Consider the following 26,606-nt stretch of genomic DNA (forward strand, 5'->3'; position numbering starts at 1 on the left):
ATGTGGAAGCATCCTGGGGTAGTGTAGATTCTAAATTGTTCAAATCATGACCCCCGGGGGTAGGGCGGGGCCACAATAGGAAAATATGTAATAAAAATCTTTAAAAATCTTTTTTCAAGAACCACTGGGCTGAAAAAGCTGAAACTTATGTGGAAGCATCCTGCGGTAGTGTAGATTCTAAATTGTTCAAATCATGACCCCCGGGGGTAGGGCGGGACCACAATAGGAAAATATGTAGTAAAAATCTTTAAAAATCTTTTTTCAAGAACCACTGGGCTGAAAAAGCTGAAACTTATGTAAAAGCATCCTAGGGTAGTGTAGATTCTAAATTGTTCAAATCATGACCCCCGGGGGTAGGGCGCGACCACAATAGGAAAATATGTAGTAAAAATCTTTAAAAATCTTTTTTCAAGGACCACAGGGCTGGAAAACTGAAACTTATGTGGAAGCATCCTGGGGTAGTGTAGATTCTAAATTGTTCAAATCATGACCTCCGGAGGTAGGGCGGGCCACAGTAGGGAATCCAAGTTTTACATTGAAATATGTAGTAAAAATCTTTAAAAATCTTCTTCTCAGGAACTACTGACCCAGAAAAGCTGAAACTTAAGTGGACGCATTCTGGGATAGTGTAGATTCTAATTGTTTAAATCATGACCCCCGGAGGTAGGGCGGGGCCACAATAAGTACTACGGGGGGGGGGGATCAGGTGAAAAACAGCAAGGCCAAAGTTACGCAGGTGAGCGTTGTGGCCCATGGGTCTCTAGTTCCCTTTTCAAGACTAACAAAGCTATATTGCTCATACCAGTCATTTGGGTTTGAATATTCATTTCAATACATAATTGCAAGATGACATTGAAAAAAAAACTTTGTGGTATTCTGATGACTTCAGTGATTCTTCTTAATATATATACATGCCTCTAAGTGATCTCAAAAATTTAGAGGCAAGCTGACGCCTTATTAAAAATTTTTTAGTCGGCAGACATTTTTTAGGCGTCAACTTTTAACATTAATAGTAATCAAGATAGGGTTCCAATGACGGGGTAGAATGTCTAGTGCCCCTCCTACTTTTGAAAGTGGTTGTGACAAGAGTACCTCTGCTCTTCATCCCCATGTTTGGAATGATAATATGTAGGAGATGCATTAACAAAGAAATGTTCATTAAAACAAGAAACAAGAAGACCAATTTTGCTATTCAAATATTCACATTTAATTGAACACCCCCTCCAATTTTAACTATTAACTTTCCAGGTGTAATTAATATAAATCTATTTAAAAATAGTAAAAATCGTTAAATGCGATCTTTAACTTAAGCATGCATGTAAAACTTTAATAATTATAAAGAAATTAATCCAACATTTCTTTTTAATAAACTTGGACTGAATGAAATATTTTATAAAACTATAGTAATATAGGAATTGTTTACATGATTAGTATTCTCGTCCGTACAAGTAAGACCAAACAATAAAATTTCTAATGATCGAGTGAGAATTACATTGGCAAAAAATGACCACAAATTTCATATATTTCATAACTACGATTTTGTGAAGCAAACAATGACCTAGGCCAGTCAATGTCCTATCGTCTACCTGAGCTGTATGTGCACAGACACGACATGAAATTTTGTTCGCGCGTGTGCTTATTAAAAAAACAAAAAGGTGACTAAGAAAACACGACATGTTCATTGCTAAAAATAATTTCCTAATTAATTAAACATCTTTTCTCTTTTTTAGAAATATAAAAATTGTTAAAAGTGTTCAAAGTTCCAGAATTCGTCGATCGCTAAGTCAATTTATAATGGTCGCCAATTCCGTGACTCATGGAAAAAATTTAGGCTCCATTCAAAAATGTTAGGCGCCATGGTGACTAAATTATTCGCCAATTAGAGTACTGATATACCTGAAGTATATGAAGATGTCAATAAACTTAATATGAATGATCATGTCCAATATCATCATTCAGTGACGGTGTTCTTGGTTTTGCCTAAAATTGACCATAAAAATTTCATTTTTTTCAGTCATGAAAGAAGTTAAGTTGAAATAGACAAATATGCCTGCACAATAGATATATCGAAAATATTTTACATGGTGACAATAGAAAACTTGGGCAGATGAATTAATTGAATTAATTAGGCATATTGTAAAAGTATAAAGAAATGATCTTACCTTGATTACTTTCATGCATGTACAAATGATCATTTCGAATGATTTGAACTGAAGACAAAACAGGATCGCAATCGGCATTTCTTTTTTCAGAATACTAAAACGTACTAACCGGTTATTTACATACTAGTCATTTCAGCGCTTAATTCTTGTTCGATATCACAGTCGTTTAAAGTAGTTAAAAGACCTCTATATTGAAAACAAATCAATTGTTTTTGTAAATATAACAGAAATAAGATCCGTATTATACAGATATTATATGGAATATAAAATGTTAAAGAGAGACAAGATTAACAGGAAGTTGGACACATTCTCATCAATGTGTCCTCCGCTGTAAGTAAGTGGGGGATAATTAGCTTCAACACAACTTTGAAAATTTTTCCATAAGATGTGTGGAGAATCTGAAATGATATAGGCTAAAAAGCTTAGTAAAGGCAATAACCTTAGAAATGTCTCGTGATTAATAAAAAAAAAAATGCAGAAAAGTCTTAATCTCAACTGTAACATATTCATCAGATATTTAGCAATATTGAATCATGAAACAAAACCGCATGCTACTACAATCTCATAGATATGGAAAGGCATCACATATAGTAGCAAACAAATAATAATGTAAGGAAAATTTAAAATAATTTTACATCAAATCCATATAAAACGAGCAATCTGATATTTTTTTGTATATTTACTCATTTAATTGAAAATCTTCTGCAAACTCATAGACAGTAAAATACAGAATGGAAGAGGGCCTTTCATATCTGTTTGTCGCCGCCATCGATTTAGGAACCACGCATTCTGGTGTAGCTTTCTCCTCCAGGGATGCCTTCACTAAAGATCCCACTAATGTCTGGTTAAAAACATGGCAGGGAGATATTGTCACCTATAAAACTCCCACGGTCATTCTCTTTGACCTGAACGAGGATTTTGCCAGTTTTGGTTATGAAGCCGAGGACAGATACACTGAATTATTGTTAGATGGTATGGCAGAAAACTGGAATCTCTTCGGAAGATTTAAAATGTCACTCTATGAGCAGCAAGTTAGTATTTATCCTTTTTGAAAAAGTAACCGACAATTTGTTGAAGCTTTTCTCTGTCAGTTTCAAATCACTAATGAAATCTTTGTATTATGTTTTTATGTTCTCAAATCAGCAATACTACGTGTATGTTGTGCAGAATATTAATTAGCATTGTGATGCATTTATGTTGCAGACAATATTGGATAGTTTGGAATTAGTTGCAGATAACGGAAAGAAAATGCCTGCCATTACAGTATTTTCTGCATCCATCAAGTATTTAAGCGAGCAGCTGATCAAAGTAATTAAAAAGCAGGTACATGTGTCATACACCACAGAGAAAGATGTCAAGTGGGTTATTACTGTTCCCGCCATCTGGTCTCAACCGGCAAAGTCCTTCATCAGGAAAGCTGCCATTATGGTATGAGTTTGAAATTGAGCATCTATGTTCTTCGAATACAAGATATATTGCAGGTTTTTTTTAAAGCTTTTATGTAGAAATTATGGTTAAGGTTTCAACATTGTTCAGGCAGGAATAGAATCTGAAATGCTTACTATAGCACTTGAACCAGAAGCTACAGCCATATGCCTCAAATATCTACCATTAGAGAGAAAGAAGTTAGAAGAAGTTGGGGACAATTTCAGAACCTTTTCACCTGGATCAAGTTACATTATTGTCGATGATGGAGGTTTGTACACGTGTGAACAAAATATGAAAAATTTTATAAAACAATGTCATGTTTATTCATCATATGAAAAAAAGTTAAGATAATGAACAGTGGTCACTTTCAAAAAACTCTAAACAAACTCTAAACAATACGAATTGTGAATAAAACAAAACACGGACACCAGAAGTGGGATCACGTAGCTAAGAGGACTAGATATCCCATGTCGTTCGATCATACTCATCGTGAGTCTTCCGTATATTGATCTGGTAAACGGAGAAACTCGAAGTCAGCATTGGCTTAAAATCAATGACCTAAGAATTGGTATGAAACCTGTTAGTCAAAGTACGACCCAACGATAGTTTTTTTCTTTCGCAAAAGTCATTATAACGATCTCTTTAGTTGCTAGATGCTGACTATTATTAGATATTTATTTCCTGTATATTTTTCAGGAGGAACAATTGACATCGCAACTCATGAAGTTCTGGAAGATGGGAGTGTGAAAGAATTGTTCCAGTCCTTGGGTGGTGACTGGGGAGGAACCAAGGTAAACGACCGCATTATGGAATTCTTTGAAGATGTATTGGGAAGTCAGACCATGTCTGCACTAAGACAAAACCATCAACATGACATTTTAGAACTTGAAAGAAACATTGAAACAGCAAAGCGATGTTTGAAAACACATAGCAGAAAAATGACGATTATCATTCCAGCCGAAATTCTCGGTCTGTATAAGAAAAATCATGACAATGCAGATCTTTCTTCTGTGAAAAGTGTTACTCTCCGAAATGGGAAAAAATGGAGTTTACGTTTTCCAGTGGTAAATTGAGATTAGATCATGAAAGTAGCTGTTCTTTCTTTATACCGTCAATTAATTCAATATGTGACCATTTGAGGAACATTTTCATAATGAACGCAGAAAACGACATAGACACAATAATAATGGTTGGAGGTTTTGCAAATTGTTCCATTCTCATCAGAACAATTTTAACTGAATTTCCAGACAAACATTTGCTTGTCCCTGAGGAAGCAGAATGGGCCGTGTTAAGGGGAGCAGTGATATTTGGCCACGATCCTTGGTTGATCAGGCAAAGGCGAAGCAGATATACACACGGTGCCAAATGTAAAAAGCTGTTTAAAGAAGGAGAACATGATCCTAATAAAAAGGAGGAGGAACATGGTATGGTTTTCTGCCAAGATCTCTTTAGTAAACACGTGGAAATCGGTGAATTAATTACAGTTGGAGAATATCAAACAAATAAAAAATATCGTGTGTCACATGAATCCATGGCAAAGATACAGTTGTTTGCTTCACGGAATCCTGATCCAAAATATGTAACGGATGAAGGTTGTTTCAAGATTGGAGAACTGGAAATATTCAGTCCAGAATTAGAAGTCGGGAGTAAAACCCGAGTTCAGTTGTCCTTCAGTCACACTGAAATCGAGGCTAGATTGAGCCATAGAAAATCAGGAACGTCTTCTGCACTTTATCTGGATATAGATTCCTAAGGAACGTATTCTTGTCGCTAAGATATTCACTCTTCTGACCAACTGGATCATTTTTGTAGCAGTTCAACGAGTTGAAAATGTATTGTTTGGTGAAGAATAACATTTTTTGTGAGTAGATGCACCTGAAGTCCCACTTACTTAGAAAGGTCATAAAGTGTCCATTTTTTACTGACCATTTAACGTCTCACGTATGTTTATTTTCATACAAGCACTCTACTACTTTCTGTGATTAAAAAAAATTAAATTTAAGGAATCCAATGAAGATTTATTACATTACCATAAATTCCTGGAATCGGATCCAGTCTTGAAAATACCAGGTACATTAAACGTATATTAAGAGACATGCTGCAATTACTATTTAACCATTTCGATCGATAAACATTTATATAAATTGTAACTTGCTGTTCTACCTTGTTAAAATTTAAATGCGAAACAAAAACATGCATATCTTGAATTGAATTATTTAAAAAATATCAAATGGGTGTGTATTGTCGACAGAAGTCAGCTTGCGCTGGTTTTGCTATTTAATTTTGATATTTATATCCACTGAATATCATCAAATTTATTTCGTATGAAAACCAAGATCATTTATTATGGTGGCATATTTCTGCCTCCAATATGCAAAATAAAATTTAATTATTTCAACATGCAAGAAAAGTATGTCAACGTGCAAGATATTTTATATGTCTAAATACAAGATGATTATGTTGACATGCAAGTTACATATCTTTCAAGAGAATGTGGTTTTAATAGGGGTAAGTTTACCTACCAACGCCCGTATCTGACATCAAAGATGCTACCTTATTATGCTGACAACGATATAATTATGTAGACGTGCGACTTAATTATGTTGACATGCATTTAATTTATGTCAACATGCTAGTTAATTATGTTAATATGCAATATATTTATGTCAACATGTGAGATAATTATGTTGACACCCGTCTATTTATGTCGACATGTGACTCATTTATTTCAAAATGTGACTTATGTCACTTATGTCAACATGTGAATTATTTATGTCAACATGCGAGATAATAATGTTAACATGCAAGATAAATATGTTGACAAGCAATTTTTTTTTCTGTAAAAGTTGCAATATTATAAACAAAGACATTTTATTGTTAATAGTTATATCTGTATAAATAAGTTAGTTAAATATTGTATTATTGATATGCATATCATTGTATATTTCATAAGTGGAAGAGTCGCTGGTCAAGAAATCTATACAGGTGGCTTGCTTAATTCCCATACTAACATCCAAGAAAACCATTTTATTTCTTTAATATTCATGTAGATATAGATGTTTATATATCAACAGTCTCGTTTAAAGTCATCATTTCGCAAGTTCTATTATCGATACAATTACCTTGTCAGCAAATATAATCTATCATTAAGTAATATGCTGACTGACGTTTTTCATACTAATTGTTAGGCCATTATTTACATACTGAATTATCGACGGATTTTCCCGTTTTTTATCGATCATGACAAGGAGCACACGGCGGGTGTGACCGGTCGGTAGGGATGCTCACTCCTCCATGGCACCTGATCCCACCTCTGATTTTGGAGGACTGTGTTTCCTCTGCTCTCGATTTGTATTGCTTTAATGGACTTTGACCTTGAATACTGTTCGTTATCTCCATATTTCATGTTTGTTTCTGTTTAGCATCCACACTCAGGACCTAAATCAGAAATGTAAAAATAAATCAAGAATGTTACCCCGAGAAAGAGATGTTCACCAATCTACAAAAATATTAAACTCAACTTTTATCAGTATATTTTTTTTCACACTGAATCGTCTACAATATTTTGTCGTTTGTCTGATCCTGACAATGAGCACACGGCGGGTGTGACCTGTGGATAGGGGATGATAACTCCTCTATGACACCTGATCCCACTTTGTTTTTTGAGATCTGTAATTGCTCTGCTCTAAAGAGGGTGTTGTGGCAGAAACTATTATTGCATCGAAAATGACATTTAAATACCCACAAAGATGTATCTCTAAATATAGATACAGCTACGTAAATGACTTTATTTATATGTCCAGCATGATATAGCAAAATACTCCACATTTAATATTTAATTCTTGCATAGGTTTTCCTTACTTTGCAACCCATTGGAGACCTCTTAATGGACTTTTTTTTAACATTATTACATGTACAGTCATTTAGTGTATTTAGTGTATTCTGAATCACTTTTTACAAATTTATCTGCAAATGATTTGATAAACAAGTTTATATCGGGTTGTTTGGTGTAAAAATATTGCCATCTCTATGAAATATCAGATCTACATTACGGGTCGAGTTTATCAATATTTTCAATAACAGTTGAAATGTTTTTTTTTCTGTTTTTTTCAACCTCTATTTATAAGCAGAATGCATGTAACTATTATAAATATTATAAATATGTTGTCAGTTGACAACTCACAGTCAGTTTTTTAGTCGTAATTAGGCCATATTCATGCAAGAAATTGTCGTTTTTAAATGAAAATGGCGATCGTAACTCTTCATGAAATGGTAAATCATCTGTATTTTATAAAAATAGTCTTTCTCCTGCACCATATTAATTGACGGAAGAACTCAGTGAACTTGCAATAAACACTTACATTTTATCATCAAAAATGATAAAAACACCAACCCTGTGCTCTTTCCTTCAATAAAACAAATTACTGTCGCCTCGAATTTTCAAATCAAAAAGACAGTCACAGCTTTTACTTTGGGATCAACATTCCTGTCATTTCCGGTAGAAGATATAAAGAATATTCAAACAATCGGCGGAATAGTTTAATATATAAAAATTGCAAATTTTTGTATTTTCTCTATATAAACATTTCTGGAATCTGTCGCTATTATAGCTCCAATATGGCTGATATGCAAATGAGGAGAATGAACATCTTTTCTCCTTATGATTTGCACCACCTTTTAGTATATTGCGGGGCACTTCCTGGTATTTCGAATCACAAGGTAAACGGGTAAAAACAAACGCTAGATACCCACATCATAATAAATGAATTTGTTGGTATTGTTTGCCTGCTTATATTTTTTATGTCTCCCAACTTATTCGCTACTCAAGAGTTTGCTCTGAGTAAGATCAATTTTTAAAGCGAGGCAGGCTACTCACTGACAAGTTGATGTTACAGGGATTTCAAAGTCAGAATTTCGAAAACTTTATGGTCGTTATTATGACCTATTTAGCAAATATAACATATAACTGGGTCGTATTTTGGCTGACTTGTTTCATAATAATTGTTAGGTCTTTACTTCGGATGCCAACTCTTCCTAGGCACCTGATCCCACCTCTGGAATATCTAGGGTTTTCTAGGGGTTCTTGTTTTTTGCCCTTTTTACATATTTGTATTGTTTATGGATTTTTTGAGATCGATCACTGTTCGTTGTCTTTACCTTTTACATTGCCAAAAGGTTCCTCAAATATTTAAAAAAAAATGTTTATTTTTCTTCTTAATTTTTAAGTTGAATATTAAAACTTCACTCTGTACGTACATGTGCTACATGTATATATAAAACCATGAAAACAGTGTTGTCAATTAATTACCATCGTGAAAAGTTATTTAAATGCAAAACAATTAACATTGAAAATACAACTACTTAATCACAATTTTACGAGTAGGTTTCAAAAATAATAATAAATAATGAAGATGATAATAAAAAATGTATGAAAAGGAATAAACAAACTCAAGTTTAAATATTACGATTATCACTGTATTACTTGCAAGTACCCATACTAGTACATACATGTACATATGTGTTCACATCTGTATGGTGTGTTCGTATAATTTTAAGATAAAAGGAACAACACTGATCAACGTATTCCCGGGCTAGTCTTATTAGCTCTTAAATTTATATACTTATATTTCTTAAATTAAATTGACGTATTTAAAAACATATCATTATACATATAGGGCGAGCGCAGATATCTTTTCAGTGTATTGTTTATAAACTGTATTTAGACCCGTCTCTTCAAATCTCAGGTGACATTTTGTACGTCTAGACTCTGACATCACATGGCGTTGTATGTAAGTCCTGAACAGTGCTGATTTTAATGAGGAATGTTTTACTTACTATTTACATCCATGAAATCAAGACGAGATTATTTTTGTTAACCTTTGTTGTTATTCTTGCGATAACGTAGCTTAAATTAGCGATGCATTATGGGACCAGAGTTACTGCGGAAACACATTCTATCTATTGAATGAATGTGCAGTAGTCCGAATTTTCTCTTCGTCCAGGCGTTGTTATAAGAGATCGCAGTGACGAACGGCGCTTTACGCCGCTCGCTGCGCTCGCTTTAATAGTATAATACTATGTTTTATACTGTACGTTTTATTGTTTTTAAACTGATTATATGTCAAATCAAACATTTAATCAAACATACTATGCAACGTATTATCATATATTTATTATAATTAATCAACCAATTATTTTGACCAATCTACAGTATGTTTAAAAATCAAACATGCAATCAAACACTTAATCAAATAGAGATGTCAGTAATCAAACATTTTTACCTGTGTATTTGTCTATGTACGTATATTTACTAATTTCTTCACGTATGCAATTATTATGTTCTTGACAAAAAAAAAAAATACTTTGATTCAACTTTTTGTGATTTCTTAAACTTTAATAAATTCATTAAAATGTAACATTTGTTTGTTTGTTTGTTTGTTTGTTTTTTTTTTTTTTTTTTTTTTTTTTTTTTTTTTTTTTTTTTTTTTTTTTTGACCCGACACTTCTTAATGTAGCGCCAAAGTTACATGACGAATATTTTCATATATGGTTGGCCGTTCTACTCACAATTATTTATTTTCACTCCAGTTAAATTATTTTAATTAATTAATTGTGAATTGGGTAGCCAAAAAGTATTCTTACTTCTTATTCTTACTTTGAATATCTTTAATATTCCAAACAATGAAAATGATTTTGAATTTCCATATCTATATCGGATTCCGAAACTTCATAAAAATCCTTACAAACAAAGATATATAGCGGGTTCCAGTAAATGTTCAACCAAGCCTCTTTCTTTATTCCTCACGAAGATATTAAAAGTAGTAAAGGAGAAACTTCGAGAGTACTGTGCAACAATGTATTTGAGAAGTGGTGTAAATCAGATGTGGATACTTAAAAATTCCAAGGAACTTTTTGAAAATTTGAAATCACAAGATTTTACCAAAATCAACAGCTTAAAAACTTACTATTTTTCAACTTTATACACAAACCATTCCCCAATAAATTAAAGTTCAGGCTTTTTGATATCATTGACTGCTGTTTTTTCAATAAAAATGGAACTCGTAAATTCACTTGCCTTGTCTTTGGACATTTGCAAAATTATTTTGTTAAAAAACATTCTGATTGTACACACAAGTACTCTGAAGTTGACATTTAAAAGATGCTTGAGTTTCTGATTGACAATATCTGTGTGGTTTTTGGAGACCAGGTCTTCCAACAATCTATTGGAATTCCCATGGGTACCAATTGCGCCCCCTTATTAGCAGACCTTTTTTGTATTCATATGAAGCAGAATTTGTCCAAAATCTTATACGTGAAAAAAAGAAAACACTTGCTGTGGCCTTCAACTCGACTTTTAGATATATCGACGATGTATTGTCAATTAACAATTGTTATTTCCATTCTTATGTCGATACGATATATCCCCGTGAGCTTGAGATGAAAGATACCACAGAGTGTGACACATCTGTTTCATATTGGGATATTATACTTGAAAAAAGACGTTAATGGTAATCTAACAACCAAGCTTTATGATAAACATGATGACTTTAACTTTTCAATCGTCAACTTCCATTACTTATGCAGCAATATACCTTCATCACCTGCATACGGGGTATATATCTCTCAATTGATTCGATACACAAGAGCATGCTCTACTTATGTACAATTTCTAAAACGAGGTAAGTTATTGACAAACAAGTGGATGAAACAAGAATATCAGCAGTCTCATTTAAAGTCATCATTTCGTAAGTTCTATGGTCGATACGATGACCTTGTCAGCAAATACAATTAATCATTGAATCATACTAATTGTTAGACCATTATTTACACACTGAATTGTCGACGGATTTTTCCGTTATTTCCCGATCATGACAAGGAGCACAAGGCGGGTGTGACCGGTCGGCAGTGATGCTCACTCCTCCATGGCACCTGATCCCACCTTTTATGTTTTGGAGGTCCGTGTTTGCTCTGCTTCTATTTTGTATTGTTTAATGGACTTTTGAGCTTGAATACTGTTCGTTTTCTCCATATATTTCATATAAATAATCGTGAGTAGGACGGCCCACCTTCTGCACGTCTTCTCTGTATATAGCAACTGGAATTCTGGATAACTCAATCATTCCATCTTTGTTCACGTTCACGTTTGGGTTTCCTTTTGTTCCATTACGCTTCATTCTCCTCCCTCCTTTTCTTTTTGGTAAGTACTTTCGAGATTGAATACTTTTTCGTTATCTTCATATGTCATATTCATAGCAATCAGTTTGTAGGTATACATAGTGGATGGATAAAAGGCATAATATTTTCATGTAGCTAAAATTATGGAAATGATATAACAATAGTTAGAATATCACTTATAATAAACTTTTGTCGGTTTTATTTGTAATTCTAGCTATATACATGATACCCTAAATATTATCATAGTCTTTATCCAGTTAATCTCATTAAAAGAACAATTACATACAATTTGTACATGGTATTTATTAAACAACGTAAATTGTGTATATGCATACGTTATAATCTGTAATTACATACTATTACATTTAATAACCATTACATGTATAGCATTTTTATCGTGCTTATAATCCTGCACATTATTATCTTTACTGTAATTATGTGTATTATATTATGATTGCTTGATTGAGTGCTGTTTTACGTCCCGTTTAGGACTTTTTCACTCATATAGCGAAATCACCATATTCCGGTGAAGGACTTCAGATTTAGACCTTTACTTGGCACTCAGGGCCATTGAGCAGTGAGGGTTCTTTATCGTTCTAACGCCTACCGTAACACGGGGTCTCGGTTTTTAAGGTCTCATCCGAAGGACCCGCAACTTTCACTTCAAAGTGCCAAGTGCCTGGCGAAGGAACAGTTTCTACCTATTTTTTATCAGCTTAGGTCAGTCGCGGCCGTGATTCGAACACACGACCTTCCGATCATGGAGCGAGCGTTCTACTGACTGAGGTATCGTGACGGTGTATTAGATTATGTATTATTTTACTATACTATTTAGACGTATTATGTATGCATAACCCTTTTAGTTAGTTTAGATTAGTTGAGATACAATTAAATTCCAGTTTACAATATACATTTATCTATACACATTGCACAATCATCCTTCTTTCATTTCCACATATTACCGTATAAGAATATTTCACTCATATAGAGACGTCACCATATACCGATGAGGGCTTCAAATTTAGTCCTTTACTTGACACTTAGGGCCATTGAGCAGTGAGGGGTTCTTTATCGTGTCAACGTCTACCGTGACACGGGGCCTCGGCTTCTCAGCGAAAAACCCACAACTTTTACTCCAAAGTGCCGAGAGCTTGGCGAAGAAACAGTTGCTACCTATTTTTATCGACTTAGGTCAGTCGCGGCCGTGATTCGAACACACGACCTTCCGATCACAGAGCGAGCGCTCTACTGACTGAGGTGTCGTGACGGTATGGTATAGAATTGAGGTGTAGCACCTGATGACGGCCTCAAAATAATTTAAATTTATTCCTTTAATTTTAAATGTAGCACATTATTGGAATTTTTTGGCAGCACTCCCCTTTTTGTTAGCTGTATAATTTTAGTTTTTAATACAAGATGCATTTGATTTCTGCACTTGTATTAAAATTTACACATGCATACAAACATATGGTGATACAATATATTAGTAGTTATAATGGTAGTTATAATATAATTAAAAGTTTAGATAATCAAAAAAAAATATTCTGTATTATTAATAATTCCTTTGATAACATTTTCCTGAGTTGACATTGAACTCCATGTATAGTCAGGCACCAAAATTTATTTATCTATACGGTCATACAGAGGCCTGTCCATCTATACTTCACTAAGTAAGTGTTGAATAGAGGGGACAGAGATTTTGAGGCAGGAAGACCAAGGTGAAATTCTTAGCACCAATGAATGATTTATGGCAATTAATATTTATCAATACAATACAAACAATAAGATAGCTGTGGAGTTTGATTACAGACACCTCAGTGTCGTGAGGTCCAGTTTTCCTGACGAAGTAAGGGCAATTTTGATGTACTTAATAAATGCATATAGATTTAAGAAAAATATACGGAGTTTTTTACCATTTACAAATGTTTTTAGATGTTATCTCTGATTAACAACTGAATGATTGCAAAACCAGTTAAATTTTCCAAAAGGCAACTGTTCTATAGCCGATTAAGCGGAATCGCAGAACTTGAAAAATACTAAAAGAGAATTATTTATCTTATAATAAACTTATAACTAAGTTTGTCTTCATTTTGGCTTATTAATTTTGATTTTTTTTATATTCATAATTTGATTATATTAACTGTCAGTAAGAGAAAGAAGAAATTTTTAACACATGTGTAATAAAAAGTTAAAGGACATGGCCGTAGGAACCGGGGGGAGGGGGGGGGCACAGGGGCCGCCCCCCCCAATAATTTTCCGATATGTAGTATACTATAGAAAATAATTTCGCCGATATATAGTTTACTATAGAAAAGATAGCTAATATATACTTGTGCCCCCTCAATAAAAACGTCTGATGACCTTTTTTTTCCTTTTTCTTTTTCTTTTTTTTTTTTTTTTTTTTTTTTTTTTTGCTTGTCAAGGAATTTTTGGTAGTTGATAGTGCCCCTTCAACTGAAAATGTATAGCTGTGCCCCCCCCCCCCCAACTGAAATTGGTTCCTACGGGCCTGAAGGAGACTAATTTTACTGAACTCTGTTTGATATAATGTGATTGTGATGAATTCTTCTTGAAATGTTCCTTCACATTACTTATTTAATATGGCCGGGTCCATTCTACGTAAACCTGACGATGTTCCACCAGAATTCAGAGAAAGAACTCTCTCTAACTTTCTGCTGTCAATTGACATGAAAAAATATGGAGTAAAACCTGAGGATGTCTGGAGAGACTTTGGTCGCTGTATTTTGGCGGAGAAATGGTTAATGTTGGACCTAGCTCTTCGAGTAGTGGTAAAACGTAAGATGAAATTCAATAATCACATAAACATTTCCACCTTTCTACCTATTTATAATGATAAATCTGGCTTCTTGATGCACAGTCACATGATTTTCTCTTGGAGCAAGATCTTAATTGACAAAAAAGTAACAATAAGCCTACAAAAACGTCTTCAAGCTTTAAATGAATTACAAGAGAAAAATAGGAAAATAAAAAAAAACTTTTTATGAGGTTTGTTTGACATTCCACAGATGATAAACGGATACATACAATTTTGTACTCATATGAAGCAGAATTTGTCCAAAATCTTGTACGTGAAAAGAAGAAAACACTTGCTGTGGCCTTCAACTCGACATTTAGATATATCGACGATGTATTGTCAATTAACAACAGCTATTTCCATTCTTATGTCGATACGATATATCCTGGTGAGCTACATTTTATCATTGAGTCAAATGCTGACTGACTTTTTCATACAAATTGATAGGCCATTACTTACACACTGAATTGTCGACGGATTTTTCCGTTATTTCCCGATCATGACAAGGAGCACAAGGCGGGTGTGACCGGTCGGCAGAGGATGCTCACTCCTCCATGGCACCTGATCCCACCTCAGATGTTTAGAGGTCCGTGTTTGCTCTGCTTCTATTTTGTATTGTTTAATGGACTTTTGAGCTTGAATACTGTTCGTTGTCTCCATATATTTCATAAAAAATAAAGATGAAATTCTGGAGGAAATCTTCCTTTAATAAATGGATACATTATGAATAAAAATAGTGATAAGTTTGAAGCTTTTAAGATGTTTAATTCTACTGGAGATTGCTTGCTGGTATGTAACTGAGCAATCAAAACATTGCAGAACTGACACACACCACCCTGCCAGACGGGGGGAAATGTACAGCGAGCTGTTTGAGCATGAGTGGTCTGAGATTTTTGGAGCTTTTAAACCTAAACCAGATAGAGAAGAAAAGGATGATGATAGCTGACACTTCTTGTTTAAGTCATTTCAAAAATAGTCTGCACCAAGATATTTTTTCTTTCCATTTTTTCTATACGATATGTTGTCATTTCGTATTTACGTAAATGAGACTTATTAAAGCACGTAAAAAGTCCATATTTACAACTGTTTTAATGCATATTTTCTGAGTCATTTTAGGTTATCCGAGCTGATGCTCAAGTAAACTTTTTTTAGAACATTTTATCCATAGTTCGACAGTCTGTAAACTTTTCACATTTTCAACTTCACAAATTCTCAAACTTGGGCTAATTTTAAACAATGTAAAAGGTGAAGATAACGAACAGTTTAATGTAATCTTTAAAAATCCTGTTCACAAGAACCACTAGGCCAGTTTAAACTTATCTGAAAGCCTCAATCAATATAATTATAGAGGAAAATTTCTTCATTTCATAACCTTTGAGTAGGATGGGGCCACAATAGGCGATCAAAGTTTTATATATAGAAATAATGGGGGGGGGGATCTTTTAAAATCGTCTCCTCATGACCAAGAGCCACTGGGCGAGAAGGGTGTAGTTTCAAGTTTGTTTAAATCATGACTCCCGGAGGAATATTTAGGGGTAAAATATGCTGAAAAAAGTAGCAGAACCATAGTGACCCAAATGAGCGTTGTGGCCTTTCTTTTCTTGACCTGATAAATTTTCATTTACCTTGAGGATATTTTTCAGTAAACATTAAATGCAATCATACATACATGTCCAACTGTTTGCGTATTTAAATAAAATAAATTTGCACTGATCAAGCACAAAGAGGACATAATTTTACAAGGTTTTCTTGAAAAAAATTTACTTGAAAAAAGGACGTATTTTATAAATATAGAATATGTTTGTGAAAAAATCAGGAAAATGCATGTGAGTAGTTTTGATACAATTAACCAAAGGTTTGTTTTAAGTGTTCTTTCTTTTACTGCAGTTAATGATAAACTGAGGTTTTATGGTACCAGGTGAGAACATCTTTCTGAGAAAAAGTTATGAAAGTATTTGAGTCGAAATTATCATAAAAATCTATTCATAACATTTCTGCATTTGACTTAAGAAAATTGAACACGTTTTTTACTTTGTTCAATAAGAAGTATGTAATATACATGTGTCAAATGACTACTGTAGAAAAGAATTTTGCAAATTTTTCGTTTAAAATAAAGACAAAGTAGTGTACACAATAATAAGTCTTGTTTAACGGATTGTAGATGATTCGCAAGCTTTAAATGTAGCCGGGATTTCAGACTTCTTCATTTTTTTTTGTATGAGTAGCGTACACATGATTGTCATAAAGCTTGACGTTGACCTTCCGCGTTCAAGTGTAAATCTATGCCTATTGTGCAAATTACGATGGTGGCTTAAATTTAGATACAGTAAGTATCCATAATTAATCTCCCTATACCTATCTTAAATAAGTTATACCTATCTTAAATATTATTTTACGCTTTTGTAAATCCATCCACCAACATTTATTTAAACATAACACTTGTTTGAAGGTATTTTGAGCACTTTTGACCTTAAAATTCCTCTACTATGCCCATACAATTTTTAAAAATATATGGGAGGCCATTCATATAAAAAATACGTTTTTAAAGCTTTTCATTCAGATGGAAAACATTTGTGAAAACAATAACTTTAGGAGGTGTACATATTTGGCTTATGTTATGATAACAAACCATAGAAATATAATAGTTTCTCTATCGAGGAAAAATATGGATTTCATATCAATTAAATTCGGGCAGGGTTTTCGGCAAAGAAATACCGTATCTGTGTGTAACTTTATTATAAGCCGAGCATTTTTTTTTACAGAATGGGATATCATTATTCTTGTTACATTAACAAAAACCTGCCTTTTTTATTTATATGTAAACAAAGTGGTTTTTCTTTTAAATGACAGCCCTGAAAAAAGTTTCTTTTTATATGAAACACCAGTATCTAACACGCCATACATATACAATAGATATGGAGATAATAAACAGTAATCAAGCTCAAAACTTCATGGAAAAAATACAATGCGGGAGCAGTGCAAACACGGACCTCTAAAAATACCAGAGATGGGATCAGGTGCCATGGAGGAGTAAGCATCCCCTGCCGACCGGTCACATCCACTGAGTGCTCCTTGTCATGATCGGGCAGACGGAAAATCCCTAAACAAATCAGTGTGTAAATGATAGCCTAACAATTAGTATGATAAATACCAGTCAGCATTCGACACAACGATAGATTGCATCGATCCTCCGACAAGCTAGGCAACCGCATCGACCATATAACTTGCAAAATGTTGACTCTAAATGAGCCTGTTGATATCCTTATGTTATCAACTTGTTTATCAATAGCTATAGCTTGTTTTGTTTTATAAATCATAAAAAGAAAAGTTGAAATCATTACGTTTGTCATAAAGTTTTGTTTTTAGGTTACCATTAAGTCTTTTTCTAGTAAAAAAAAATCCAAATACTAAACAGATGTGTCAGACTTCGTGGTATCTTTTATTTCAAGTACACTGGGATATATCGAGTCGACGTATGAATAGAATAAACTATTATTAATTGATAATTCGTTGTCGATCGATCGATAGATAGAATGTTAACAAACGTTTTCCTCTTCTTCTCATGTCTAAATTTTGAATAAATTGTGTTTTATATGAATACAAAAATAGATCTTCTTATAACGAAGCGCAAATGGTACCCATGGAAATTCCGACAGATTGTTGGAAGACCTGGTTTCGAAAAACTATTTAGATATTGTCAATCAGAAACCCAAGCATCTTTTTTATAATAACTTAAGAGTACTTGTGTGTACAATCAGAATTTTTTTAATAAAATAATTTTGCAAATGACCAATGACAATAAATAAATTTACAAATTTCATATTCATCGAAAAAGGAACTGTCTACGTTGTCAAAAAGCCTGGACTTTAATTTATTGTGGAGAATGATTGTATAATGTGTTTAAAATTTTTGATCCTAATTTTTGTAAAATTTTGTGATTTCAATTTTTTTTAAAGTTCTTTGAAGATTTTAAGTATTCACATCTGATTTACTCCAATTTGCGAATATATTGTTGTTCAATTCTTCTGAGGTTTCTCCTTCACTGCTCTTAAGATTTTAGTGTGGAGTAAAAAAGAAAAAAGGCAAGTGAAGTCATAATCATATGATCTTATTACAAAGATGTATCAGGTTATCTCTGAAGTAAAAAGTTGTGTTCATGTCAAGCGTATTAAAATCTTCTAGAAATAGCCATTTCTATTTACTCTGTTTTAGAAATATAACGTTTTCTAACCAACCGAGCATTTTAAGGAGGAAAACAAGCTTATTTCGGAATTTATGTCCCTGCTTAATGACAGAAAAAGTGGGTGTAATAATCTTATAATGAAGATGGAGAGGAAAGGAAGAATTGACCTTGACCTTTCTCCTTTTGGCCTCAAAATTAATGGGGACTTTCTAGATATGGGGAGCCGGTGCCTTAAGTTCGTTACAAAATCTAAGAGAAGTTACATGTACGTTTCTTAATTGACATCAAATTATGTAATATATATGTATAAATTTCTTACCTTGGAATTCGTAAGGTTCTTGTTTGAAACATAGAGGACTAAACTTTTGATTCAAGAGCTTAAGAACTTAAAGAGATTATATAAAGATTCTAAATTGTTCCAAACAGACAATAACATGAGACAGGCAAACCAAATTGCTCTAAGAAAGCTCTAAGAAAGCGGGGAATAAGTTTTGTGATATTTTTCATACTAGATGTGGCTTTGTTTGTTTGTTTATAGTTAAATGTTCCTCTCGAGAATTTTTTCACTTATATGGAGACACCACCACTTGCCGGTGGAGAGCTGCAAATTTGATCTATACTGGGCACTTAGGGCTATTGAGCAGTGAGGGATCTTTTTCGCACCTACTGCGACCCGGCATCTCGGTTTATAAACAGTCTCATCCGAAGGACCGGTCTCCACGTCCAACAGTGGGATTCGAACCCGCGACGTCAGGATCAACTCCTAACTCCGCGACTCTAGAGCGAACGCTCTAACCACAGCGCCAAGCGGGCGACTCTAGATGTGGCCATAAACCTAATGAACATGGACAAATATAGGTTCTAACAACTGCGCCACGCGGGCGACTCAAGATGTGGCCATAAGCCTAAAGAACATGGGCAAATATAGGTTGACTTTTGTGTCATGATAAAAAAAAAGTTTAGAAACGACAAAATTCACTTTGACTTTCTTATATCAGATAACATCGATGTTAAATCTTAAAGTGATACAGCTTGCTACAATCTCATAGATATGGAAAAGCATCATATATAATACGGTAAAATCAAAAATAGTTTTACCTGTATCATTATTACTCTAGATATAAAATGAGCAATCTGATTGATTTTTTTCTTCATATTTTAACTCACTTAATTGAAATTCAGGTACAAACTCATTAACATTTGAATACAAAATGGGGGAAGGTCTTTCTTATCTGTTTGTCGCCGCCATTGACTTAGGAACCACGTTTTCTGGTGTGGCCTTCTCCTCCAGGGATTCCTTCATTAAAGATCCTACTGATGTCTGGATAAAGACCTGGCACGGAGCTATTGTCACCTATAAAACTCCTACAGTCATTCTCTTCGACCAGAACGAGGAATTTGCTAGTTTTGGTTATGAAGCAGAAGACAGATACACTGATTTATTGTTGGATGGTTTGGCAGAAAATTGGAGTCTCTTCAAAAGATTTAAAATGTCACTCTATGAACAGCAAGTTAGTATTTAACTTATTCTCTTTGACAAGGTCCCATAAAATTTGAGAAAGATAATCTGTCACTTTACTTTTTAAATCTTCATCTAATATATAAGTTTTATGCTTTCAAATCAGGAGTTCTACATAATACTTAATGCAGAATATTACCATTACGATGCATTTATGTTGCAGACTGTATTGGATAGTTTAGAACTGGTTGCAGATAACGGAAAGAAAATGCCTGCCATTAAAGTATTTTCTGCCTCCATCAAGTATCTATCGGAGCAGCTGATCAAAGAAATTATAAAACAGGTCTGTTACACCACAGAAAAAGATGTTAAATGGGTTATTACTGTTCCCGCCATCTGGTCTCAACCGGCAAAGTCCTTCATAAGGAAAGCTGCCATTATGGTATGGGTTTTGTTTGTGGTAATGCAAAGAAATTGAATGTTGTAGTTCTTCAAATACATGACATATTGCAGTCTTAGACACACATTATATATACTTGTATTATACATATTGCAACTTTTTTCCAGGCAGGAATAGAATCTGAGATGCTCACCATAGCACTTGAGCCAGAAGCGGCAGCTATATGTCTGAAACATTTACCTTTAGAGAAAAAGAAATTAGGAGAAGTTGGAGACAATTATAGAACCTTCTCACCTGGATCAAGTTACATCATTGTCGATTCTGGAGGTTTGTACATGTGTGAATAAAATATGTAGAGCTTTATGATTGATTGATTATTATTGTTTAACGCCGAGTCGGCAATATTTCAGCCACATTTCGGTAGAGCTTTATGAAAAAAGTTCATGAAATTTATTCAACATATCAAAAAAAAAAAAAAAAAAAAAAAAAAAGATAAGGAATAGTGGTCAATCTCATCAATCCAGTTAACAAAACAAAATATGAACAGAACAAAAACACAGATGCTCACTTCTCCATGGCACCTGATCCCACCTCTGATGTTTTGGAGGTCCGTGTTTGCTCTGCACCTATTTTGTAATGTTTAATGGACTTTTTGAGCTTGAATACTGTTCGTTATCTCCATATGTTTCATCCCCGAAAACATCAGAGGTAGTATCAGATGAGTAATAAGAGTCCCCTGTCGACCGATCACACCCATCGTTAGCCTTCTGTTTTGATCTGGTAAATAGAGAAGATAGTTTAAAAACAATGGTCTACCAATTAGCATAAACAATGTGAGACAAAATACGAAACAAGATTAGATTGTTTTTTGCAAATAAATTAATCATAACAACCTTTATGGTCGCTAAATGCTGATTAATAATAGATGCATATATTTCCTGTATCTATTTCAGGAGGAACGATTGACATAACAACTCATGAAGTTCTAGAAGATGGGAGTGTGAAAGAGTTGTTCCAGTCTTCGGGTGGTGATTGGGGAGGAACCAAGGTAAACGACCGCATTATGCAATTCTTTGAAGATGTATTAGGAAGTCTGACCATGTCTGAACTAAGACAAAACCATCAGCTAGATATTCTAGAACTTGAAAGAAACATTGAAACAGCAAAGCGAAGTTTGAGCACGCATAGAAGGAAAATGACGATAACCATCCCAGCCGAAATTCTAGATCAGTATAAAAAAATTCACCATGCAGATCTTTCTTCTGTGAAAAGTGCTACTCTGAGAGACGGTAGAACAATCGAGTTCATGTTTAGCAGTGGTAAATTAAGAATGGATCATGACACTAGCTGTTCTTTCTTTGAAGAATCAATAAATTCAATTTGTGACCATTTGAGGAATATGTTCCCAATGAGCACAGGACAAGACATAGATACAATAATAATGGTTGGAGGTTTTGCAAATTGTTCTATTCTAATCAGAACAATTTTAATAGAATTTCCAGACAAACACGTACTAGTCCCTGAGGAAGCAGAATGGTCCGTTTTAAAGGGGGCAGTGATATTTGGTCATGATCCTTGGTTGATAAAGCAAAGACGAAGCAGATATACATATGGTGCCAAATGTAAAAAGCTGTTTAAAGAAGGAGAACATGATGCAAAAAAGAAAGTGGAAGAAAATGGCAAGGTGTTCTGCCAAGATCTCTTTAGTAAACACGTGGAAATTGGTGAATTAATCACCGTTGGAGAATATCAGACAAATAAAAAATATCGTGTCTCACATGAATCCATGGCAAAGATACAGTTGTATGCTTCACGGAATCCTGATCCAAAATATGTAACGGATGAAGGTTGTTTTAAGATTGGAGAACTGGAAATATGCAGTCCAGAATTAGAAGTCGGGAGTAAAACCCGTGTTCAGTTGTCATTCAGTCACACTGAAATTGAGGCTAGATTGAGCCATAGAAAATCTGGAACGTCTTCTGCACTTTATCTGGATACAAATTTCTAAAGAACCATTTTCTTGTCGTTTAAGATATTCATTCTACTGACCAACTGGTTCATTTTTGTAGCAGTTCAATGAGTTGAAAATGTGCTGTTTGGTGAAGAATAGCGTTATTTTGACAATAGAAGCCCACGAAGTCCCACTTTCTTTGCAAGTTCATGAGGTGTCCATTTTTACTAACCATTTAACGTCTCGTGCATGATTATTTTTATTCAGATATTCTAATTAATTTGTAATTGTGATATACATTATGATGTATGGACTTGTTTCTGCAATAAAAAAAAATTGAAACTTGAGGAATTTAATGTAGAGAATTGATTCCAATTTTGAAAATGACAAGTACATGTTACAATTACTATTTAACACTTTTCGATCGACAAATATTGATATAATATTATAACTTGCTGTTCTAAATTGAAGACGAAACAAAAACATGTCTATCTTGAATTGATTTTCTTTTATCAGAGTGGCGTGCATTGTCGACAGAAGTCAGTTTGCGCAGGTTTCTGTATTAGATTTAAATATATAAACATTCCTACATGTAGATTTAAAAGTAAATATAGAAGGCTTTTCCAATTTTTTCACCCGTTTAGCATCCACGTCTAGGGCTTAAATCAGATATTTACGAGGGGTGATCAAAAAGTTCGCGAACTAATTGAATTACTTCTTTAAAAGAAATAAAATGTGAAGTTTCAGTGTTTATTATTTTTTAAAGTAGTCCTCTCTGATTTTAATGCACATCTGCAATTGTTCTGCCCATGCGCGAATCACGTGATCCAGGCAGTCACGTGACATGCTCCGAAGCAGTCTGTTCAAAGAAGCTAAAAGATTTTTCCGAGTCTTATATTTCTTACCATGCAAGTTATTTTTTATAACAAAAACAGTCCATCTGTCAGAAATGGCCACATCTCGGCAATAGGATGGGTGGATAAGGATACCCCTTCCCACAATTAGTATGGTGACCCATCACAACCCGAGTCCTCTGTCTCGGGAGAGTCGTTTACCCAATGTGGATACAGTATGGGCGCCTTCTTTTTATCATATCTCATATGTTTAAAGTCTAAAGTAAACGATATTTCAGAGATTTAATAATTATATTATTGCTAATATATACAACCATTTTTCTAATTGTTACTTGACGATGTTTCATAACAAATTGTTCAACTAAGGACCATCTTTTCCCCGGCTTGCTTTCGCTGGGCAACAGAACAAACATCATTTTTAACCGTCTCCCTGTCTTTACTTAAACAATCAATCCAATTAATGATTGAACTTCTGGTAAGTCTATTGTCTTCATAAACCTTGTACAAATTATCATATTCTACTGCAAAGGAATTTCCAAGATATACGTTAAACTTTACAGCCGTTCGTTGCTCGAGTACGACTGAGTCAACCATTTTTTGTCACAAGTGACCTACATATTGACGTCATTTTCACATTGTGACGTCACAAACACGGAGCAAAACATTATTTAACATATGTTATTTATAAAATATGTGTATGACTATATGTGTGCCAAATTTCATTCTGATCTGAATTGTGGTTTTGTAAATATAGAGATAGTTCGCGAACTTTTTGATCACCCCTCGTATGTAAAAAAATCAAGAATGTTAAAAAAAGAGGATGTGATCAGTTTTCGAAAATAGTAAAATCAACATTAATCAGTATACTTTATTTCACATGAAGAAAACTTTTATAACAAACAGTAAAATCATGGGGCATGTCTTACTATTTAGAACTTATAACTAAGACCAAAAATTTTAGGTGATTGTGAAATCTTCCAAAATAACTGAATCTGTTACAAATTGTCTGCATAAATTAATCTTTTTCAGTTTTTTTTAAGAGATCAAAAATATTTTCATATTAACCGAAGAAGAAACCATTATTTGCAAATCATATTTTGGACTTAGTCGTAAGTTCTTTGGTAAAATAGGGTCCTGTGTATTAACAATGTGTAAGTGAGTAATCAGTATGGTGTCTGCTGTCAGATTCCTTAAATTTAATTTCCTTTGCGACATTTTGCTCATTTTAATCATTCAAACAATTGAGCGGCAATTTGTCTTTGTACTTCAAAATCATATTCTTTCTGTCTGCAGAATATAACAATACATGTATCAACAATCTCATATTATGGCATATTTCTGCATGTCCCCTACATGCAAGATAAACTATGTTAAGATGCAACTAAAGTATGTAGATTTATCTTGCATGTAGGAGGCAGAAATATGCCACCATATAATAATCAACGGAAAGCAAAAATATATTTATAAGACATTGTGTAGGAGTGAAAATTAGTTTAAGGAGGAGAAGGACCTTGAGCTGAAAAAATACTTGTCATTCAATTTTTTTCATATTTTGTATATTTCTAATTAAGTATGTCCCACGTGTCTTAAAGCAGTTATAGCATTAGGTTTCTCACCTTATTTTGGAGATACTGATTGACAAATACTATGCCCTACAGTATCTAAGTGGAGTTTTAATTCTTCATGTTCCCGGGCTCATTACTCTGTCCATAATGGGATTTTTTAAGCATATATAAAAAATATCAAAGTGGACATGTATCTTTTAAAATATTTCAGAGTATAACTAGGATTTAAAATTCGAAAAAGGAAGTTTTGTCTATCACAATGCATCTGGATAGGGAAAATTACACACTTTTTAAGACAACTTAAACAATAAAAAACGTAATTTACAAAAAAATTCTATCATTCGATAATTTTTAATTTACGTTGAAATGCAAATCCTTCAAATTATTGATTATCTGTAAAAATTTGGAATGGTGAAGCTGACCTCAATATTGCACAGGACATCGTTAAAGATGACATAAGCATGACAAAAACGTGTCATGTTACATTTCTCGAGTACGGGAAAAAACAACTATGACGCTACATGTAAGCTAAATAAGCGAAGTAAGATATAGGTCTACATAAGATTTCCGTCATCAGCCATGCAAAAATAATTTTCGTGTTCCCCGTTTCTCAAAATATTTCATCATATACTGATTATGACCTGTTTTTACATAATAATACCGCCCCTGTGTTCACCGAGTATGATCTTGCTGTACTAACACATCGTGTATGACGTCACCGACTTGTTAGACGCGCAGTTTAGGGAAACAGAGGCGTGGATCAATCTTTTTCATAATTTTTTGATGTTTACAAGAATGTTAAAACTTTTTAATTTTTTTTTATATAAGATGGTAATTAAAGTTAAAAAAATTGTCAAACAATTATACAAGAACTGATGCTTTACACATTTTGCACTTATATAAACGGAGACTATGACGTAGTTAAACAGAGTCATGTGACCATGTGTCCTTCATCCCCTTAAGGATGACCTTTACTCAGGTTTCAGAAGACAGAAAGGAAATTTTGTAAAGTACAATATGTTAAATCAAAAATTGTTCTAAATGGATAAAATAACCAAGTTTTAACTCAATATCAATTTAAAGATTTAATATTTTATTATTTGAAGAAATTATGCAAGAAAAAACGTCAATATATGGTAATGCAGAGGAAATTCGGAATAAATTTTTAATTTTTCATTTTTGTCATAAAGTTTTATTTCTTGCAATATTAATTACAAAGTAAAGGTTACATGTAATTTTAAACATAATTTTGCAAATATTATGTGTGTTAAAGCTCATGAATTATTTCAAATAATTGAATGCCATGAAATAAAGAAATTCAAAAATATGAACAAAAACCATTCCAGACAACATATCTCAATAATTTGATCATTGACATCATATAATATTAATACTATTAGAATAAGGTCAACAAATGTAAACTGAGGCTATAAATAATTTAGAGTTCTTATCATTCAGATTTTTGTAATATTAGATTAAAAATGGGAAAAAATAGAAATCTGACGGAGGAAATTCGGGCTGTAATAATAAATAAGTTTATGGCCCAAACTCTAATCGTTTATTTATATGAAGCAACGCTGTTCCATTCCTATTATATTTCATTATTGAAAGAGT

General features: G+C 33.5%; 1 protein-coding gene across 2 annotated transcripts; it reads left to right on the forward strand.

Annotated features, from left to right (window-relative positions):
* The first annotated feature begins 2,905 nt into the window (after nt 1–2,905).
* On the forward strand, nt 2,906–22,814 carry LOC133174332 (heat shock 70 kDa protein 12A-like). Of its 2 annotated transcripts, XM_061309438.1 has the most exons (5): nt 16,860–16,906; nt 19,946–20,274; nt 20,446–20,664; nt 20,790–20,949; nt 21,576–22,811. In XM_061309438.1, exons 2-5 carry the CDS (start codon nt 19,975–19,977, stop codon nt 22,628–22,630), a joined length of 1,734 nt encoding a protein of 577 aa, XP_061165422.1. In that variant the 5' UTR covers nt 16,860–16,906; nt 19,946–19,974; the 3' UTR covers nt 22,631–22,811. The 2 variants fall into 2 exon arrangements, with proteins under 2 accessions (XP_061165423.1, XP_061165422.1); XM_061309439.1 differs by lacking the exons at nt 16,860–16,906; nt 19,946–20,274 and adding an exon at nt 2,906–3,193 and having other exon boundaries at nt 21,576–22,814.
* The last annotated feature ends 3,792 nt before the right edge of the window (nt 22,815–26,606 follow it).

This window comes from Saccostrea echinata, unplaced genomic scaffold (assembly GCF_033153115.1).
Source record: "Saccostrea echinata isolate AGI-Se365-2 ecotype Australia unplaced genomic scaffold, CSIRO_AGI_Sech_v1 ptg000057l, whole genome shotgun sequence".
NCBI lineage: Eukaryota > Metazoa > Mollusca > Bivalvia > Ostreida > Ostreidae > Saccostrea > Saccostrea echinata.

What these genes read in the sequence shown, in the direction of transcription:
- LOC133174332 (XM_061309438.1), top strand. Translation starts at nt 19,975, where the DNA reads ATGGGGGAAGGTCTTTCTTATCTGTTTGTCGCCGCCATTGACTTAGGA. An exon ending in TAAGGAAAGCTGCCATTATG is followed by an intron (nt 20,665 to 20,789) that starts GTATGGGTTTTG and finishes ACTTTTTTCCAG; the next exon opens with GCAGGAATAGAATCTGAGAT. An exon ending in CATCATTGTCGATTCTGGAG is followed by an intron (nt 20,950 to 21,575) that starts GTTTGTACATGT and finishes TATCTATTTCAG; the next exon opens with GAGGAACGATTGACATAACA.